This window comes from Eptatretus burgeri, chromosome 13 (assembly GCF_056783735.1).
Source record: "Eptatretus burgeri isolate ZD-2024b chromosome 13, Ebu_testis_v1, whole genome shotgun sequence".
NCBI classification, from domain to species: domain Eukaryota; kingdom Metazoa; phylum Chordata; class Myxini; order Myxiniformes; family Myxinidae; genus Eptatretus; species Eptatretus burgeri.
The window spans coordinates 76,097,297-76,115,856 of record NC_140973.1 but is presented as its reverse complement, the minus strand read 5'-3'; the positions used below and the strand labels follow the sequence as shown (position 1 = coordinate 76,115,856).

General features: G+C 45.3%; 1 protein-coding gene across 4 annotated transcripts in view; it reads right to left on the bottom strand.

Annotated features, from left to right (window-relative positions):
- Positions 1–341: 341 nt before the first annotated feature.
- LOC147014824 (potassium channel subfamily K member 2-like) overlaps positions 342–18,560 on the bottom strand; it is a 79,655-nt gene continuing 61,436 nt past the window's right edge. For all 4 annotated transcript variants that reach the window (XM_085853132.1, XM_085853133.1, XM_085853129.1 and 1 more), the window contains 3 exons: positions 11,340–11,526; positions 9,053–9,195; positions 342–8,669 (listed from right to left, as the gene is read on the bottom strand). In XM_085853132.1, coding sequence (XP_085709258.1) covers positions 8,040–8,669; positions 9,053–9,195; positions 11,340–11,526 — 960 coding nt within the window. In that variant the 3' untranslated portion in view covers positions 342–8,039. The remainder of the gene's footprint in view (positions 8,670–9,052; positions 9,196–11,339; positions 11,527–18,560) is intronic.

Below are 18,560 nucleotides of genomic sequence, written 5' to 3'. Positions count from 1 at the left end.
TCAGCTTATTGGACACAGCTACAGCAACTCCTTGGGTATGGTAACCATCAGAGCGACCAGACCAATAGTAGGTGTAACCACCCACCATCATCTCGCCGCAATCCGGTCTCCGAACCTCAGAGAGAGCTGCAATCCCGATGTCCAAACGCTTGAGCTCAGATGATAACAGAGACAGGTGATCATCCTCTCTTAGGGATAGGACATTCCAGGCACCCACCCGAAGGGACCGCCTCAGGTTAACCCAAGGAGACCGCCGTCTGGTGGACGGTGGACGACGACAATATTATGTTTTTAACATTTTTCTGTGATTTTGGCAGCCATTTTGAAAAAGCACCCCCAGGTGGTGAAATATGACACTGAAAATTGGAAGACAAGTTGAAAGTGATTCAGTATGATGTCCTTGAACAAATAAAAGTGAAAAATCAAAGTTGGCAAATTTATTGAAGTACTGATCAGATAGTGACAACTGCTGCCTGACTATCACATTTAAAATCCCATTAGACATGGGGATGGGGTAATCTGAACATGCATTTAAAAAAATAACTGTCTAAGGACCTGGATGTGTAGATGCATTCATTAGACCGGATTCTGAAATCCGTAACAATATTAATGAGGGATGTAAACCTTTCATTCCAAAAGGTTTTGTTTCAGCTCTCGGTGACGCTGCCAATCAGCAACCTGTTAAAATGTTGAGAGACATGAGGGAATCTCAGTCTTTGATGTGAGAGGGCATTTTACCACGATTCAAGAAGATGTCAACTGGTGCCAGTGTACTGTTACAAGGTGATGGTGGCTTTGCAAAGGCACCTCTTCAGGTGGTTCACTTAAAGTCTGCCTTGGTGTCAGGACCTGTTACTGTAGGCTTACAGTCTACTTTTCCCATTGGAGTGACTATTATTGGAAATGACCGCAGGTGGCAGAGTCTCAGTTAACGTGCAGTTCGTTGAAGAACCAAGTGTTGAGTGTAAAACAGCATCTTGAGCAGGAGATTCCTGATATTTTTCCATCATAAGTAATGACTCGCTCCAAGTTTCGGTAGAGGCGATATCCTGGGTGAGCTTTTCCTGGTAGTGGTTTCAGGACATGTTGGGCATTGAAAAGCTTTGGAGTTATTGGCCTCATGGTGGTTACCATTTTCCTGTGGTCGGGTGGCAGCACTGTCTGACCTCACATCCCAAAATACATGTTATAGCGGCCTTTGGTGACCTCAAAACGGACTTCAAGGCCAGCGTCCAGTAGCTTGAATCATTGTCCAGATTATGAAGTACCTACACCCAAAATTTGGTGCCTTTAGGTGTTATGGTTCGTCCGTCAACGAATAACATACAAACAAACACATTCAAACACTTCAAAAAAACAAATATATACCCGTAAACAGTGAAACGAATTTCAGCCACCTCATTCTTCAGAGAGAGTATGACGTCACAATCAGCATGCACGACGGTTATCATCATTGTGAGGTCTTTGCGCATGACTTTCAAAACTACATATGCATTTAAGAGAATTGAAGAATATGAAATCCTCACTCTTGTGAATCGTATCGTTCAAACGCAAGATTTGTTTGAAAGGGATGTTTTCAAAGTGTTCATTTATTTTAAAAGTTATGAAAGCAAAGTGCTTCATCGAATTGCCAGTTGCAACAGCTTGAGATTGAAACACGGATACACACTGTCATTTGCATATATGTTAAAGCACACAAACACTTCGTACATGTTTCAACATATGGCAGGACACAATGTATCGACCGACATTCATTAGTGGTTTCGTCAAAACCCGCTGTTTGCAATTATTTGTACATTTGGGTTCATGGTTTAACAGGACGAGTTTACAAACACATGTTTACAATTGGATGTTATTGCCCACAAAGAAAATACACTCACTGGTCAAAAACAATGACAGGAACCGCTTCATTCGTGTAAACTGCACCGTTTATAGGCTGTGTTTAACTTCTGATGCGTTACATGATGTTACTTGTCACAACGTTTGTGTAGATAAGGAGGAGGTGTGGTGATGAATGTGTTCATTATGGGTTGGTCTAATGATGTGGTTCCACTCACATGTCAGTGCCCTCTTCATTTCTACCAACATCTCTATTGTCCTGCCATGTCAACATCTCCATTGTCCTGCCATGTTAACATCTCCATTGTCCTGCCATGTCAACATCTCCATCATCATGTCAGCATCTCCATTCGACTGTCATGTTAACATCTCCTTTCCCCTGTCATGTTAACATCTCTATCGTCCTGCCATGTCAACATCTCCATCATCATGTCAGCATCTCCATTATCCTGTCATGTTAACATCTCCATTATCCTGTCATGTTAAAATCTCCATTCTACTGTCATGTTGACATATCATTTCCACTGTCATGTTAACATCTCCATTCAACTGTCATGTTACCATCTCCATTTTACTGTCATGTTAACATGTCCATTATCCTGCCATGTCAACATCTCCATCATCATGTCAGCATCTCCATTCGACTGTCATGTTAACATCTCCATTCTACTGTAATGTTAACATCTCCATTCCACTGTCATGTTAACATCTCCATTCCACTGTCATGTTAACATCTCCTTTCCCCTGTCATGTTAACATCTCCATTCTACTGTAATGTTAACATCTCCATTCCACTGTCATGTTAACATCTCCATTCCACTGTCATGTTAACATCTCCATTACACTGCCATGTTAATATCTCCATTCTACTGTCATGTTAACATCGCCTTTCCCGTGTCATGTTAACATCTCCATTGTCCTGCCATGTCAACATCTCCATCATCGTGTCAGCATCTCCATTCCACTGTCATGTTAACATCTCCATTCCACTGTCATGTTAACATCTCCATTCCACTGTCATGTTAACATCTCCATTCCACTGACATGTTAACATCTCCATTCTACTGCCATGTTAATATCTCCATTCTACTGTCATGTTAACATCTCCTTTCCGCTGTCATGTTAACATCTCCATTCTCCTGTCAGCATCTCCATTTTACTGTCATGTTAACATCTCCTTTCCCCTGTCATGTTAACATCTCCATTTTATTGTCATGTTAACATCTCCTTTCCCCTGTCATGTTAACATCTCCATTCTACTGTCATGTTAACATCTCCTTTCCCCTGTCTTGTTAACATCTCCATTTTACTGTCATATTAACATCTTTCCCCTGTCATGTTAACATCTCCATTCTACTGTCATGTTAACATCTCCTTTCCCCTGTCGTGTTAACATCTCCTTTCCCCTGTCATGTTAACATCTCCATTCTACTGTCATATTAACATCTTTCCCCTGTCATGTTAGCATTTCCATTCTACTGTCATGTTATCATCTCCTTTCCCCTGTCATGTTAACATCTCCATTCTACTGTCATGTTAACATCTCCTTTCCCCTGTCATGTTAACATCTCCATTCTACTGTCATGTTAACATCTCCTTTCCCCTGTCATGCCAACATCTCCTTTCCCCTGTCATGTTAACATCTCCATTCTACTGTCATGTTAACATCTCCTTTCCCCTGTCATGTTAACATCTCCTTTCCCCTGTCATGTTAACATCTCCATTCTACTGTCATGTTTACATCTCCTTTCTCCTGTCATGCCAACATCTCCTTTCTCCTGTCATGCCAACATCTCCTTTCTCCTGTCATGCCAACATCTCCTTTCTCCTGTCATGCCAACATCTCCTTTCTCCTGTCATGTCAACATCTCCTTTCCCCTGTCATGTTAATATCTCCATTTTATTGTCATGTTAACATCTCCTTTCCCCTGTCTTGTTAACATCTCCATTCTACTGTCATGTTAACATCTCCTTTCCCCTGTCATGTTAATATCTCCATTTTATTGTCATGTTAACATCTCCTTTCCCCTGTCTTGTTAACATCTCCATTCTACTGTCATGTTAACATCTCCTTTCCCCTGTCATGTTAACATCTCCATTGTCCTGCCATGTCAACATCTTTCCACTGTCGTGTTAACATCTCCTTTCCCCTGTCATGTTAACATCTCCATTCTACTGTCATATTAACATCTTTCCCCTGTCATGTTAACATCTCCATTCTACTGTCATGTTTACATCTCCTTTCCCCTGTCATGCCAACTTCTCCTTTCCCCTGTCATGTCAACATCTCTATCTTCTTTTCAGTATCTCCATTCTCCTTTCATGTCAACATCTACCTCTCCATATTCCCTTCAGCACCTCTCTTGTCTTGTTGTGCCAACATCTCCATTATCCTGTCGTGTTGGCATCTTCATCTGTACGGCAGCATCTCCATGTCAGCCTCTCCATTCTCCTGTCATGTCAAGATATCCGTTGTCCTGTCATGTCAGCATCTTCCTATCAATGTCAATGCAGTATGTCCATTCTCGTTTTGTTCTGTTGCGTCCTGTCGTGTCAGCATATTATCTCCGTATCAGCATCTCAATTATCCTGCCATGTTAGCATCTCCATGTCACCATCTCTATTGTCTTGTCATGTTGATATCTCCTGTCGTCTCAACATCTCTATTCTCATGTCACGTCAACATATCGATTTGTCTTTCATGTAAGCATCTCCATCTCTATGTCAACATCTCCAGAGAGCTGTCATGCTGAATCCCTGTCAAAGTAGTCAGAACTCATTGTCAATCATCATCTTTATGTCTCAAACTGTATGTGTTGTGAAATTGCCGCCGAACCTGCAATGAAGAGCGACGCTGAAACCATTTAACACTGCTTCACACAGATATCTGGCCTTGTGTATGCTTGAATCTTAATGAATCACTCAAAATTAAGTGTATCGTCCTTATATAAACATGAATCGTTCTGTTGGAGGGGCAGTGATGGTGTGGGAAGTCTTCATCTGGTATCGATTGACACTCGTCATCTCATTTGATGAGTGTTATTGAAGGACTATTTGGGATCACGCTTTCCTGTTGCTCGTGTAGCCATGTTGTGATTATGTGTCTCGATTAGACAATATCACGCGTTAGGCCTGAATCGTAAAGGAATTGGTTCAGGTAGACACGTCATGAAGACTTCACATATCTGGTCTGTGGACAGCACTCTCCGAATATCAATCGAGCATTTTGGGGATGTCAGAGAGCCACATCAAAGACCCATTCTCTTAAGCACGACTACATTTGACATGAGGAATGGTACGAAAAACGACCGCATGTCACATTTAGAAGGTGCAATTGTTGTGTTGCAGGTAATCAGGCCACCTGGTGGACCATTTACCCTGAGGTGTCTTCTGTAATATTTTGGCCGTTGACGAAATTGTACGTAGGTATCAAGGGAGCACATAAACCCTGAATATCTTTGAAGCACTTCGTTCACTTCTTCTTGTGAATAAAACTTTTTCAAGTTTCCCGAGAAAATCTGATCCTTTTGTTGAGGTTAAACGCCGCTTTGTGGGTGGTGAAGTAAGCGGTCACCCCGAGTTGAAAAATAGGATATAATAACAATTTGGGATTATTGTGACAAATTGCATGCTTCAAAGAGACATATACAATTGGATTTTTAAAATGTGATACATGTTTTATCTTCTCTCCTTATATGGAGGCACCACTAACGTCAGTTAGTAGGTCACCGACTGATTATCGCGATATGATTCATATTAATATGAAATCTCTTCATCCACAGAATAATGGTCATCGTAAAACATCTCATGGCCCTTTAAATGAAAATTTTAAATATCACTCCAGTTGTTGCACAACATTGTCATACTTATTATTTTCCAGGCCATCCATGCATATGGTTTTAAACTGAGAAAAAGCAGATATAGGACTTCAAATCCCTCTAGCATTGCGCACTTCGTCTTGATTCCCTAAATGGCAGTGACGTCACATTGATGTATATTCACAAAATGGCCTTTTATGAACCAAGTCGGTTCGACGTTGTGCGATTCATGCTCCTGCATGCACACCGTACGATTCGTACGTGTTATTGGTGCGAATGTAATTTCAAATCGAGCCCTTTTGGGTCAGATCGTCATGCCAGTAGTGCAGGAAGCTTAAATCTTGTGATGGAGCATTTCGTATGAACACAGTGCAGCTGCACACAAAGATGGCAGACAGCCTAAAACACATGAGGACGATCAGGAACACCCCACTGTGTGCTCTCTCTGTCCCAATTGACTCGCTCATCATGGTCTGGCTGAGTTCCAGTCGAAGTTACTATTAAAACTTGCATATTGGATCCTCAATGACATGACACAACCCATTGTTTTAATGCCTGTGATTTTTGTCTACTTCCTGATGAGTGGCTTGTTCTGCTCCATGTTAAACCAGGTGGTCAGGTCTAGTCATGAAGCTGTTTGGCACCAATTAACACACACATACACACATATACACACACCAGAAAAGATGGAATAATCAAACCGAGTGGATTAAAAAAAGGTAATCACAAACTTCAAGTACCATTGCTACCATTCCAACAAAACAAGTTACTTCAACACATTTGTCATCATCAGCACCTTTTTGGACCTGAAAACTCATCACGTGCTTACTCTATGGAATGAAGGAAAAATAAATAATTGACGGTGTGTCAGGAATTGTCATTATTTGGAGCAATTCGATTCTCTTTCATTCCTGCAGAAACTATTTATGTTTGCCAGAAAATCTTCCAAAACCATCTTTAGATCTTCATTGTTTTCCAGGCTTTTGAGGACATTGTTGTTAGTTTTTTCTTCTTCTACTCTTTAAACCAAACAAACAAATGATCGACGATTGTTTTGTGGGTATTCGATCTTGCACGAAAATAAGAGGACAAACAGTTCATGATCGCCAAGTTGTTACAGTATCAACCAGGGTGAACAGTTTACCTTTTGTATCCCACTGACAGGCCGGATCAGGATCCACACCATTCGTCCTTGTTCTTGTCACCTACCCAACTCATCCACCAAGTTTTGTCATAATCTGTCCACAACTTTTTGAAATATCATGTGATATATCGTTTGTGGCCCCATCTCTCAATGGTAAAGAATTACTAAAATAATTAAAAGATTCTTGGATCCAAATCCAGATCTTCACCAAAACTGAACCGATTCGTCCTTGTCACACGCCCAACCTGTCCACCAACTTTCGTCCGAATCCGTGCATCACCTTTTGAGATATCCTGCTCACAGACAGACAGGTAAACATTAAAATATAACCTCTATCCACCTTCGGTAGCAGAGGTTGTGGAAGCAAAGAAACATTTTAAATAAACATATATATGACGAGGGCAATTTTTCTTTTATACACATTATGTAGGAAATATCGGGATTATTGGGTTGGGCCCAGGTCATCATTGTGCACCTCGTGAAGATACAGTCACATTCACATGATTAGTGTGGAAAGTCTTAAATAAGGCACCAAATTTGAGTAACACAGAATCATCGAGTGCTGATCACGTCTCGACTACCATTGCATTTAGCCAAAGAAACAAATCCCTGGGATAATTAGTGCCACAAAGCAAAAGGGAAACCTTCGGCTTTCAACATTCAAGTGATAGAGAGAAACTCACTGAGTCACTCCAAAGTCACTTCAGGACCTACATGGAGACAAGATCTCACAGGTGCCTGCCATGGTGCTATTTGGTAGGATCCTTTGTTCTACACACACAGGAATGCCTACGAGACAGGTACGATGTGAAAGGATTACAGATGGAAATCGAGAACGATGATTTCCAACCCCTGTTTCACTCAATGTGCAAATTCACTCGTGGAGTTGTGAAGGAATCCATATGCATGTCAACGGACCTTCGATGCCTTTCTGTGAAAGGTGACCGATGTCATTTACTTTAGTCCTGCTCCATTAATGGTGCTCGACTGTACTGTGAGTACACATGGCCTCAAGCTGTTATAAATGCAGCAATGATGAATTTTGTTCGATGGTTGAAGCCTAGAAATCGAAGTCCAAAGGCGATAAATAAAGGCCTCAATGAAACATTAACACAAGTTGAGGCCATTGGAAACTGGTTCCAATTTAACCATGACAGTGCAATATAGTATCCAATTGGAAGAGATGAGCTTCGCCATGTCAGGATATCATGCCTCAATATCAACATTCCAAGCTGATATTAACACATCTCAGGGTCTACATTGCCCTGTTCCTTATCGAAGATGTCAGATGGTGAGCAGGATGGTGTGATATCTCCATTGATTTGTCGTCTCCACCGTGAGCCTTTCAGTATGCCACGTGGGTCACCCCTACGTGCTAATCTCCTTTGAACTCCAGCCAAACCTCCGCCAACTCCTCCCCATCCCGACAATGCCCTGTCAGGACTATTGCTCCCGTCTCCATCTGAAGCTGGTGAATCAACTTTGGCAGAAGCTCCATTAGCATGCAAAGCATTGCCATTGCTGGCTTCCACAAGTGGTGACCGTCGTTGAGGAGAAGGAGTATCGCTACGCTGGATCCTCAACCCACCATCAGTCGGTGGGCAAGGAATGCGATCAACAGAGCCTGCCTTGTTGGTGAGTGTGGTGAGTGATCCACGGAATTGGGTCCGTCCTCCAAGTGTCAGTACATCCATGGAGTGGCGGCGCAATGAGCGAGATGCTAGGCGATGTCGCCGCTCGATGCTGCGGATGGACGAAGCACGCTGCAGCTTGTCGTGGATCTCCACGCTGAGCCGCCGATGGGTCTCCTTGATCTCGGCCGTCACATTGGCCCGCCACTCAGCAGCATGTGCTCGAAATTCTGCAGCCTATACAAATAGACAAAACCACATTATTCTGCTAATATTAGAGTCCACTGTTGAAAGTTGATAACTGTAATAAGGATGGACATATAATTCAGGATATAACTTGAAACTCCTCCATGAGCCTCTACTCTGTAAATATATAAAAATATTAACAGTTAAAAAACTCGTCGTGCTCATTTTAGAGTAATCAAGTGAAACATTACATTAAACCAAAATGCTAAAGAATTGATTTGGACTCTTTGATGTTCCTATATGAGTGCTTATCTTATGATTTTCAAATCTGATACACCTTTTTGATTGGTCCACTAAATAGTAATGCCCGTAAAATGTAATTCATGTAAGTTTCCCCACCACCCTCAGATCTCTATTTAAAAAAAAATCCTCACCTCTTCTCTGGTCTTACGGGAGAGCACTCGAAGCCAATCGCTAATCATACTGAGCACAGCAGCAAAGTACGCCAACCCCACGAGGATCCAGAACCACACCAATGGCTTGTACCATTCCTTGTACTGGATGTTGGTGCTGCCACCTGGATCAAGGCACACATTTATACTGTCATGAACCACCACCAAGTATTTGCAAATGTTTTCAAGGACTACCGAGGAAGACAGTAAAACAGAGCAAGGAGTAGGCCCTCATGTGACAATCAGTCTACTCGTTTTGAAAACAGGCCACAGAGTCTCCATTTGCACTCTTTGCTGTGGAACAGACCACATTATCTTTGAGTCAATCCTCAAGATTTCCGACAGGCGTTTTGTTTTAGTCTTTGTCTGCCTCTGCGTTGATGCTTCTGAAAGTTTTTTTTTCTGAATTGATCCCAATCCACAATGATGAACCAATTCTTCCCATTTGAATCATTACTCCATATGGGGATTCAATTAAACCAGTGAATTCTTTGCTTCTTTTCGTTTTCGCTCTCATGCTCTTTACCTCGCTACTTCTGCTACCGAAGGTGGATGGAGATTATGTTTTCATCCCTGTCTGTCTGTTTGTTTGTCTTTCTGTCGGTCTGTCTTTAAACAGGATATCTCAAAACGTTACGAACGGATTCAGACGAAACTTGTTGGACGGGTTCTGTGTCACAAGGACAAATTTATTCGATCTTGGAAAAGATCTGGATCTTGATCTGGACATGATAATGTTTAAAAAAGCATCCTAAGTGATTCTTCACCATTGAGAGATTGGACTAAAAGCGATATATATAGCACGATATTTCAAAAAGTTGTGGAGGGATTATGACAAAACGTGGTGGATGAGTTGGGGAGGTAGGTGACAAGAACAAACCGATTGGATTTTGGTTCAGGTCCGGATGCAGATCCAGCCTGTTTGTGGGATACAAAACGTGAACTGTTCAGCCTGGTGGAGGTACACGCTTCACTGAGTGCCGTTTTAGTACTTTTTGATGTTTCAACATAAAAACCAATTACCTTTAATTCGATCTGGCATGATTTCTCAATGGAAGCTAACTCTTCCAGGTACTCAATGGCGCTAATGGAATTCTTACAAACCATAAACTCAGTCATCATCCAGCATCTGGTAAAGCAGTTCAATGCTTGTTATTTTCCCTGACTGGCAGCTGTCCATTTGATTCTCACGCTTGCTCACTCTCGCCAACCCACACATGGCAAGTGTGGTGAGCGCACCAAACGCTTCTCAATATGATTTGAGGTCTTCGTTCTCCAGTATAGACTGAACTAGGCCAGCTTCTGTTTTTTAATGGATGAATGTGTAATAAGGCCATAATAATAATAATAAGATTAATAATCATAATAACAGTAGTGAGAATTGCTTTGCAACACGTGTCCCCCACTGATGTGATATTTTCCAAATCCAAAAAGGGTATAACTCTGTGAAAAATTGACGAAACTCCCTGAGACTCGATGTTGTTCTGGAACTAATCATAATAAAGCCATGACCAAGTTTCAGGGTATGGGAAAAAATAGCCTGAAAAACCGCAGGTGGGACGGAGGGACAGACAGATGGATAGATGGAGAGCAAACCTTTAGTCCCCTCTGGTGAAAGCAGTCGAGGACTAATAATATGAGTTTCCTTCCAAGGAACTTCAATGCAGAAGGCCATTCAGCCCATCAAGCCTGCACAATAGTTGTCAACCTACGGTTGCTTGTCCATGCTCTATCCTTTATAAATGCTGAGTGTCAAGCAATGAAAAAGCACGTACCATTTTTAAGTCTTTGGTATGACCCTGCCAGGGTTCAAACCATCATCCTCATTCAGCAGATGCTATAACCATGACATCACCAATCTGGTTATCGTAGTAGTAGCAGCACAAGTGAAAATAACTACAAATTTAAAAATGGCTCAGATCAAAGAATCATGCGTACTTTTGAGAACTAACTCCCCATAATAGCTTCAAGAACCATAATAATGTGGGGAGAGAGTAATTTCCTGCAGACGAAGTGAGTTTGTTATGCCTTTGACTCAACACAAAATCAATGACAATGTCTTCCAGTGGGACAAAATGGCCACCATGTGCTCTCTCAGGTGTCAAGATGGCTGAGAAATTTACCAGCAAAGGAAATGCCTCATTACCACAAGAAGCAATTCTGTTCAAAGTGGAAATAAACTGTGAAATATCAATTTAAGGAAATCAAAATATTGTTACGATGCTTTATCTCTGCGAAAGTCAGTGAGGGGAATGAAAACAACACTGACCGGCCACGTAGTCCCCAAATCCAATGGTAGAGAGCGTGACCACCACGAAATAGAGTGATTCGAGCATGGTCCACTCCTCCATGTGCATAAACACCGCGGTCGGAATGACCACAAAGGACACACAACCAGCCAGCACGAAGACGATGGTGGAAAAGATCATAAACCTTGTCTGACCAATTTCTCTGTGCTGGAGAGAAGGAGAGGTAACTGAAAATCTCTCCCACACATTTAACCACACATTCAAGATGGTTGGACCGAAATACATTCGCCATTCAGCAGCTCTTAGGATAACACTGGGAGACGGAGGTTAAAGGTCACATAATAAAATGAACGTCCAAATGAATACGAGAGACCGGGATGAAACGTTCAGGTTGATGGATGCAATGGTTTATGGATAGATGAAATACAACAGGCAAATGTGGATTATTATTATTATTATTACTAGCAGAGTACCCGCCCTACGAGCAATCTTGTTCCAAGCATGCAACACATTCTTCTGACGCATACCTTTATTTGGGAATTTGCTCAGTATAGGCAAAAAACCCTGGTTACGTGCATGAAGCAAAAGCATACATCAATATTATGACTAAAACTCTCATCTTGTGTGTGTGTGTGTATATATGTATATATATATATATATATATATATATATATATATATATATATATATACATATATATACATATATATATATATATACATATATATATATATATATATATATATCTCCTTCTTCTTCTTTCGGCTGCTCCCATTCGGGATCGCCACAGCGGATCATCCGTATGATCCGCATACTGATTTGGCACATGTTTTATGCCGGATGTCCTTCCTGACGCAACCCTGGTCACCTCTTACGACACAGGGATACGGTACACCTATTTTAACCGGGGTATACACTGGCCCAGTACACTGGAACTCATTTCGCCGACCTCGGAAGGATGACAGGCTGAGTCAACCCCCTGGTGTATTAATTCAGTGGCCCAACGGGGCTTGAACTCAGGACCTTTTGGATCCCAAGCCACTGCCCTAACCACTGCGCCAACACCAGGCTTGATATATATATATATATATATATATATATATATATATATATATATATATATATATATATATATATATACATATATATATATATATATATATACATATATATATATATATATATATATACATATATACATATATATATATATATATATATATATATATATATATATATATATATATATATATACATATATATATATACATATCTATATATATATACATATATATATATATACATATCTATATATATATATATACATATATATACATATCTATATATATATATATATATATATATATATATATATATATATATATATATATATATATATATATATATATATATATATATATATATATATATATATATATATATATATATATATATATATACATACATATATATATACATATATATATATATATACATACATATATATATACATATATATATATATATATATATATATATATATATACATATACATATATATATACATATATATATATACATATATATATATATATATTGTTGTGGTTACCAGATTCGCAAACCACCATTCAGGTCCCTTAGGTGAGGTATCTCGGTAAGTGCATGTGTAGTTAGGCCCAAACCCGTTGTCTAGTGGGAATACATGTCATTTATACGTGCTGCGACTCTTCAGGATAGCCGTTTTTCTTTTACTATCTTTATTTTGGACCAATCGCCACCATCACAACCACAACATCAACCACCGACCACAACCACCGCTTCACCACAACCGCCACGACCTTCACGCACACCTCACAACCGTAGCATCGCCACCGTTCTTGCCCCGCTGTGGGTACCGGTGTTGGACTCATGCAGAACGCGCGTCGAACAGCGTGTACAAAACCACGGATTTTCTGCTTCAAAAACGGATCCAAAACGACACACGCCCACTTTTTGCCGTCCAATCGGTGAGCGAGGGGCGAATTGGCCCCGCCCCCAGGGCGATCGATATATGCAAATTTGTGGATCAAAAAGCCTTCACGCCCACTTTTTCTCGGGCCAATGGGGAGCGAGTTGAAAGGTCAAAGGGAGGGGGTCAAAGGCGAAGTTACGGGGGGATAAAAGGACGGTGTTCGTCAGTCAAAGGAGTCGTAAAAGTCGGAGCGAAAGAGTCAGCAGAACGGAGGCGAAGGAGTCGGAACGAGGCGAAGGAGTCGGAACAGAGTCAAGACTTCGCGGGCGGTGGAGCTGCTCGTCGTGTGCGTTGGAGTCGGAACGGAGGGGACGAGCTGTGGAGGGGCGGCGAGTCGGACGAAGGGTGCTCGCGTCGTGCAAGGAGCTGCGCGCCCGAGGGAGGCCGGCAGCGCGACCTGGCCGAGGTGGAGACGCTCGTCGCACATAATAAAGATCCTCTATACCCCGAGCATCAGCAAGCGCCCCTTCCTTTTTCCCCCGCGCTGAGATAGTGCGACCAAGGGGCCCCGTTCCCACCCCCTGCCAGGCACTGTCCACGAGGCCCGCGGGTTGCGGGGCCATCGCCGCTCCGCGTCTCATCACCAGACGGGTAGGCCCGACCAGGTCTCGGCCCCAGGCCTACCTCATTCTTGAGGGTATTTCTTTTCCTTGGTTTTGGGTATGTGTTGTCGGCGCCGTCTGTGAAGTAGAATTGTATAAGTGTTGCCGTGTGCTCGGTAGTCGGAATTAGCTCTGCACTGTGTTTTCACTTTTATGTTTGCTTTTTGTGTAAATGGAATTGTGTTTTCTTTTTTGTGTGCATTTGGTGGAATTGTATTTGTGTGCTTCCCGTGTGCCGCGAATAAATGTGCTTTATTGTTGAACTGTTTCCCGCTTCGCTTCGTCTTTTCCCCATTGAACCCCCATCTTGCTTCACGTAAAGGGTTGGTAGTGGGCTGAGTACGCCCGATAATTAATCGAACCGTCGAGGTCGACGATAACACCGCTCGGTTATTCTGATAGTACGGAACGGGTCGCTTAAGTGGCCCGTGTCCGAAGTCGACCTGCGGCGAGGTGCGATCGCCCGGTCTACCCTCCGCGTGGGTACTTGGGTAGTTCGAATTTGGCGAGCAACCCTATCCCACGCGGGGGCTGATTGGCTCGATCGCGGTGAGACCGAAAGGTCCACCCGTGACTGGTTCCCGGCGTTAGTCCGAGAGGGTCACGACTGGATTGTCCGTCCGGTGGGCGACGCGCCGCGATTCGAGTTACGTGGCCGTCCGCACGCCGGCGGGCGCAAGACCGCAACACTGGTGTCAGGAGTGGGATGCAAATTCATCGCCCTCCTCGCGGCACTGGTATTGGAGAGCGGGACAACAGGCTCTCCTGTCTCCAGCGAAATTCACGGGAATCGGTCCAGGGGTGAGAGAAGCGACCCCCGATTCCCTCCAAATTACGAGCGAACAAATTAACCCTTCACGAGAAGCAAGATGGCGTCTCAAGGCGAGCGGGAGCCGGGGGTATTAGAAATGGATGTAGAATGTGTAGAATCCATGGTCCAGGATGGAATCCCCGAGCAGGAAATGTTGATTGTGCAGGAACACGGACTCGCCCAACTGAACCCAGGGCCCGAGGTGGGTGCGGCAGCGGCCGCGGTGTATGACACCTCCCCCCCCCCTCTCCACCAAGACCCTTCCCCAACCCTTGCCGAAACGGCTCAGCTGAGTGCATCCAACATGGCCCAGCTATTCACCATGCTGGCGGCAATGAACGAAAAGATGAATGCGAAAATGATCGAAAAAATGGATGCGAATATGAAGAACGAAATGAAAGGCATGAACGAAAAGATGGATGCGAATACACAAAAAATGGATGAAAAGATGGATACAAATACAAATGAAGTGAAAACGACGATGGATGCGAATACACAACAAATAAACTAAAAGATGGATACAAAAATAAACGGAATGGAAGCAAACATGAAGGAAGAAATGAAAGAGCTACGGGGTGAGACGCAGAACATGGGCCGATGCCTGCAGGCGGGCATGAAGGCAGTGACCAGGGAGCTGGGAATGGCGACTCCACGTGTGGGAGCAAACGAGCTGGGTGGGGGTGCAACGGCTGACAGGCCCGCGGTGGAGGCGGGTGAAAAAATAATTCGTGGAACGTGTTGGGCGAGGGTCGTGACGATGACCGAAAGGGAAAAATTAAATGGGGAGACCAAAACGTGTGAGACGAGACACGAGGTGACGACAACAGAAATAATAGTTGAGACAAGGGAGGTAAAGGGTGAAGAGTTGGCAGAGACACGGGAGATGGGAACGATAGAGGGAAGACTACACGATGAAGACGGGGTAAGTGACGCGCACGCACACACGGAGGTAGTGGAGGACAATGGGGGTTGAGCTCGCGGAGCGTGTAGGGACCCGGTGCGAGCAGCGGGATGGCCTCCTCCAGGAACGAGGGGAGGGAGTATGCCCCCTTGAGGCGAGTCACGACCAGGTGAGTTCGGTCGTGCTTTGCGAGGTTGAGGGGACGAGTGCTGTGGACGGGTGCACGGAGAGCTTGGGGGGTGTAGAGGCCCCGGAGACCCTTGTGGGGACACAAATCCCCAGTGTGGTTGTCCCTGTGTGTGTGGTGCAAGGTGTGAGTGCGGCACCGTGTGTGGAAGCGACCCCGTGTGTGAGTGGTGTGGTGGCGATGGTGCCGGAGTACGTGCTTCCCAGCACGCCGTGTGTGGATGAGGCACGGAGTGTGAGTGAGGCACCGCGGGTTAGTGCCCCCGCGTGTGTGGGTGAGGCACCGTGTGTGGAAGAGACCGCGTGTGTGAGTGTCGCCGTGTGTATGAATGAGGCACAGCGGTTGAGTGCCCTCGCGTGTGTGGGTGAGGCACCGCGGGTGAGTGCCCCCGCGCGAGTGAATGGAGCACCACGTGTGAGTAGTATGGTTTGTGTGAGTAGTGAGGCACGCGTGAGTGAACGGCCGTGTGCAAGGTCGCTGTGTGCCAGGGAGACCGTGTGTGTGAGAGAGCGGTATGAGAGGGAGATGTCGGTTGGCATGCGGGAGCACGCAGCCGCGTCTCCCGGTGTGAGTTTAATGGTGTGGACTGTGTGCGTCGTAACACGCAGGTATGCGTGTGTGGAATGGACACGGAGACGGCGACAGAGGAGAGAAAGCCGAGTAGCGGCTGTAGTTGTTTCGGGGACCGTGCCGGGTTCACCCAGCAGTGAGCACGCGGTTCGTGCTGTGCAACGCACGAGACCGCCACGTGCTCGCTTGCGAGAGTGAAGTCCCGGTCCGGAAACGCACGCGGTGGATTTGCCGATCCCGCGGACGGACAAAGTTTAGGCAGGTAAATGGATTTGGACCGGACGGGTTCTCCACGCGATCGTGTGTGTTAAGCTCCAACGGGCAAAGCACATGTGTTCGCGTGGGGAACCCCTCGAGACGTGTGGCTTGTGTTTTTTTTTTATGCGCACGGTGACGCCATGGCTGCACGTGTGGTTGGAATCCGGCAGGAGGGGTATCTCTGCCGGATGGTACCGTCCAAGGAGGGACGAGGAACACGTGCAGCTGCATGACGTCACGGCCAGGTGCAAAGTGCGCGAGCTCTGAGTTGCCGCGCAGGTGCTGCGCATGGGAAAAAGAAAAAAAGCAAGCCTCACTTTCGGGTACACAGGATTCCTGGGCAAGGGGTGAAAGACCCCCTTACCTGGGCACAGGATGGAAACTAGTTAGGGGGAAGGGTTAGCTTAGCTAGACCGACTTCATGGGGCAGGGGTAAGTCCTCATGGAGTCCGTGGGATGGATTAGTTAGAGGGATTGTAGCCAGCTTTAGGTGGGGAAATAAAATGAATTTTTGAGTTAGGAGACAGAGACAGACTTGTGAATGTGTAGAGGGGACGTAGCTTAGCTACGTAGTGTTAAAAGGAACGTGCTGTAGTTTAAGGGACGACGTGGGAGCACGAGTTAGTTAGGGGGTGCAGATAGAAGGATGGCAGAGTTCAGTGGTGTGTGTGTTGAAGAGTTGGAGAGTTGTGAGGTGAGTACTTGTTGAGTGAGTGAGGCCAGCGGGTCTGTGTGTATGGAGTGAATGGGGAATGCATGGTGCGATGAGTGATTGGGGGGAGGAGTGACTCCCGCCCAAGGGACCCCGGGGTCAGTGTAGAGTGAGTTAGCTGGGTTAGTCAAATTGAAAAATGGAGGTCGTTTTGTTGTTGGTGGGAAAGTAGGCTCGAAACCCATTTGGAGGGGTGCAGGAGCCCTGTTGACGGGCTTGGGAGCGTGGCTGCGAAAGGTGAGTATCGCTGAGTGGGTACCCCGGGCACCAGGCTAGTCGGCCGCGGTAGGCCAAGGGCCCATGGGGGCCGGGATAGAGTAGTGGGCACGGGTGCGCCTGCTTGGTGCGGGGGCCCGGGGCGCCATTAGCCGCGTGGGCAGTGCAGTGGGCACGGGTGACCCTCGGAAAGGGGCCCGGGAGGCCGGCCTGCCACGTGTGCGTTTCAGGGGAGGTGCCATGGGGGCACTCCCCGGTGTTAGGGAGCTGGTAGGCTCGGAGGCAGTGTAGTGCCCGGGGGTGCCATAGCGGGAGATTCGGCAGAGGGTCGTGCCTGCCAAAGGGAGCCACGTGTCCCAGCCAGGAGACCGTGTGAGGGCACGGAGAGAAAATTGGGGGGGCGAGGCCCGAAATTGTAAGGACACCAACACAGGCGACGGGAATCTGGGTTGTTAGAACCAATAGTTTAAGCGAGAGGCGCTTGTTGAAAGCCCCGGGGTAGTTTAACAGTTAAATGGTTAGGGTAGATTAGGAGATGTACCCCTCCGCACCATCCATCCCCTCGCTGTCGTTGTGGGCCGCTGGACCCACTTTGGGTTAGATCGCCGAACTCTGGGGAGGCCATTCTGAGGCTTCGTTGGGCCTCGACACAGGACGTTAGCTCTCCCTTATTCCCCTCCGGGAAGGGAACGTAGGGGTTGGGAGTAGGCTAGGTGACAGGATAGGTTAGCCGAACAAGGACGATAAAGGGGGTTAGGGGACGATTTATAGTGGGGAAGTAAAAATAAAAACAACAAAAAAATAAGTTGGGGCTAAATTGGGGTTTGACAAATTAAGGGAGTGGGTATGTACAGTGACAGGCAAAGGCGATAGGTTGGGAGGGAGACAGGTAGGTAGGTCCGAGCCCGCCTTCCAAGTGGCCAGCACCACCGCACTCCCTCCACCAACCTCCACTGAACGGCAAAAGCTGGCC